This window comes from Austrofundulus limnaeus, unplaced genomic scaffold (assembly GCF_001266775.1).
Source record: "Austrofundulus limnaeus strain Quisiro unplaced genomic scaffold, Austrofundulus_limnaeus-1.0 Scaffold422, whole genome shotgun sequence".
NCBI lineage: Eukaryota > Metazoa > Chordata > Actinopteri > Cyprinodontiformes > Rivulidae > Austrofundulus > Austrofundulus limnaeus.
This window is the reverse complement of record NW_013952824.1, coordinates 349,852-353,287: the sequence shown is the minus strand read 5'-3', so window position 1 is coordinate 353,287 and position 3,436 is coordinate 349,852. Positions and strand designations below refer to the sequence as shown.

Sequence of the window (3,436 nt, the reverse complement as noted above, 5' to 3'; positions counted from 1 at the left end):
GTCCAATTCAGTCAAAAACAATAAGATTATTAAAAGAAAAGGTAAAAAAAAATTGAAACAAAACAAATTAAAAACCATCAGCTCTGCTTGATTCAAAGGAATATCCTCTGACCTGCGGGGGTCCCGCAAGGCTTCATTTTGGGTCCACTGCTTTTAAGAAGTTAACTTAAATAAAAACCTGTCGTGCTCTTTGTGTTTGCTGCTCCAAATCCCTCCAAACTTTTAAATGTTTGCTCAAGATACGTCTTTATTCCTACAATGGAGTATCACGGCAAGACTACGAGAATAATGTCAATACATTACAAAAATTTGAAATATTACGAGAATAACGTCTTCAAAATAGACACAATAATTTCAAAGGCTTGCTACTGATGATAATTTGTTAAAGAATAAGTATTTCCTTATTTGTAAAACCAATACCCAAATTATAACTTCATAAAATGATCAAAATTCCTCATATTAATGCTGTGGTAARACTGCTTTTTCCTGTAGTTCTTATAATATTATGACTTTATTCTYGTRATTAAAAGARAAATGAATATTCTCATACCCAGGCCCCAATACTCAGATCTTGAGCAAATATTTAAAAGTTTGGAGAGAATTTGGAGCAGCAAACACAAAGAGCCTTATTTAAGTTAACATCTAAAAAGCAGTGGGCCCAAAATGAAGCCTTGCAGGACCCCCACAAGTCAGAGGAGCAAAATTCCTGTTGGTTCAGATCAACCTGAACCAGGATTAAACTGGACCTCTGACACCAACAACCTGCTCGAGTTTTAATTTCTAATAACTGAGGTGGAGCTAGACTTCTTTTCAAGAAGTGGCACAGTGGTGGCCAGGGTGGTTTTAAGGGGCGAAGCATACAAACCCAGAAAAGCCCTCTGTATTGGAAATTCAACATGGCTGCCACTGCTAACTCYAAAAGGCTTTAATTCACCTGTTTCAAGAAATCTTCAGCTGAAAATGTGTGATCATATAGAATTATCTAAAAAAATACATGCTAAATACCAATAACAACCTGTTTTTAGACATACAAAGCTGAAGATTAGTGTAGAATTAATCGAAAACATTCTTTACCAAATTCTAAATGCTAATCAAAAATTCAAGCTGGCCACCTTAGCTAACTTTAAAAGGCTATAATTCAGCCATTTTAAGACTTATTGAGATGAAATTTGTTGTGGAGTAGCTAAGAATGATCACATACCAATTGCCAATGCTAATCCCAAATRAGCTAACAACTAATGCTAATGTTACAAAGGGCTATATTTCAGCCTTTTTTAAACATACACAGCTGAAAATGTATACWGWACAGTAGCGTCAGAGAATGAAAATGCAAAAAAAATCCATAATTCCCACCCACTTGTCAACTATTTGTGGGTGGCACTCGGGGTGGTCAACCAAGGGCTACCCCTGCCACCCCTCTAGCTCYGCCCCTGTAAAATAAGAGCCAAAAGTCTTAGTCCAGGTTAGAATGACAACTTCCAACATCACCTTTAATTTTACTGAATTATACCCTTAAATCCCCCCCAAAATTTAATTTTTAAATATAAAAGAAACCATCTAGAGTTAGTTTCTCCTGTAAACAATACGTCTGCAGAGACCCTCTTTGGTAGTATTTTTAAATGTTGCTTTTTAACGCTGAAGTACGGGAACATTTTCTCGGTCAAGTTGGGCGTAAAGGTGAATATGTGGGCTTCAGAATCTGCGTCACAGAACAACTGTTTTCTTTTCTCCCAGTCCAGACTGGCTCTGATCCTCCTGAGGGTCTTCAGGTTGAAAAGAATCTGCTGATCCAAAGGASAGATGGCTTCATATAAACCGTTAGAGAACCTGATGGTCCACAGTCCAGCCTTTGTGTCCCCTTTCCTTTGGACGGACTCTGCTGCGACGCCCAGACCCCAGCTGGTGCTGTCCCCCACCTCCACCTCCCAGCTGTGGATCCCAGATGTGAACCCCTCAGAACCCAGGACGGCCCGGTCCACGTCAAACCTCTCTGGGTTGTCYGGAAGCTCCTGCCGCTYGTCGTGTCTCAGGGAGGTCAGGTCCTCGGACAGGACGAGGCCCGGGTGGGCCGTGTTCGGGTCCAGAGTCACGGGAGCGCAGGAAACCACGTCCATCATCCTGATCCAGATGTTGAAGCTCAGGTTGCCCAGATGTTTGGCTTCGTCCATCAGAGCTCCAGAGTCCAGCTGGGGATCGTYCAGCAGGTGGCGCTGCTGCACTCTGTTTGACGTCTGCTTGTACCTCTGCAGGAAGGAGACGTCCTGGTCTCGCAGCTCCTTCTCTGTCTCTCTGATGGTGTTGGACAGAAGAGACATCTGTCTGCTCAGAGCTTCAGATTCCTCCCTCACCRCTTTACTCCTCTGCTTCTCCTCCTCCCTCACAGCCGTGACCCTGGCCTCCTCTTCCTCCTGCAGGAACCGATGCAGCGTCCTGACCTGCTCTCTGATCTGCCTCTCCATCTTCCTGCTCTGGGCTTTGATGTGTYTGGCAGTTTGGTCGCAGGTTCCTTTCAGCCGCTCGCACAGTTTCAGCTTCTCCCGAACGGGCCCGAGGGATTCCTGGATCCGGTCTCTGTGGTCCMACGCGGCCTCGTCGACGGGCCTGAACCTGTGGCCGCTGTGCGTTTTGGAATCCCGGCACACCACGCACGCCGGCGTCTGGTGATCCAGACAGAAAAGCTTCAGCTTCTCCAGGTGCACAACACAGAGGTCCTCAGGCCCAGAAGAAGCAGCTCTGGACTTCGGCTCCTGCAGGAAGGCCTCACACAGGTTCTTCAGCGTCAGACTCATAGGTGGGTTACTCGCCAGAGGGAAGTCTTTGCAAACCGGACACTGGTTTATCTRTTTCTCCCTCCACCAGGTCTCCACGCAGGCTTTGCAGAAGCTGTGGCTGCAGGAGAGGACGACAGGATCTCTGAAGATTTCTTGGCACACGGGGCAGGAGAGCTCCGCGCGGGAAGCCATTTTTTTCTTCTTTTATGGGAGAAGCTGAAACCACAGAAAGCAGAAACAGGAAGTTTCCTTTTAGAATAAAAGTTTCTTCTTTTATTTTGCCTTCCTTATCTGGAGAAGAAATGTAAAACTACGAGAGGAGCTGCTTCCTTCAGAGACGAGACTCGGTTTCTGTCAGCAGCTGAAGGGAGATTTCTTGGTTTCAGTTTCATTTTGACTTCAAACACTCAGAGATTAACTCCTTGCATCAACACAGCTTCTGTGGGAAACAAGCCTTTAAATGTTTTTTTAATTAGCTGTTCATAAACTTTCATAAGTCCTTGAATTTGTTTATTTATGACCCCCGAGTGGGCCCAGAACCCAGCTTTGAGAACCGCTAAAATGCGTTCACAAAAAACACATATTTTAATGAAAAACTGCAAAGAAAGACGTCATGTTACTCAAATACTTTACTAAGTAAACATTTAATTATTATTTACTAAAAT

The 3,436-nt window shown here is 44.1% G+C and overlaps 2 protein-coding genes across 2 annotated transcripts in view; one reads left to right on the top strand and one right to left on the bottom strand.

Annotated features, from left to right (window-relative positions):
• The window catches only part of LOC106529096 (zinc-binding protein A33-like), a 4,611-nt gene extending 1,181 nt beyond the window's left edge, over window positions 1-3,430 (bottom strand). Inside the window, exon 1 of the mRNA XM_014024434.1 lies at window positions 1,735-3,430. Coding sequence (XP_013879888.1) covers window positions 1,735-2,963 — 1,229 coding nt within the window. The 5' untranslated portion in view covers window positions 2,964-3,430. The remainder of the gene's footprint in view (window positions 1-1,734) is intronic.
• Window positions 1-3,436, top strand: part of ccdc51 (coiled-coil domain containing 51) — a 9,894-nt gene that overhangs the window by 1,175 nt on the left and 5,283 nt on the right. The window lies entirely within an intron of this gene.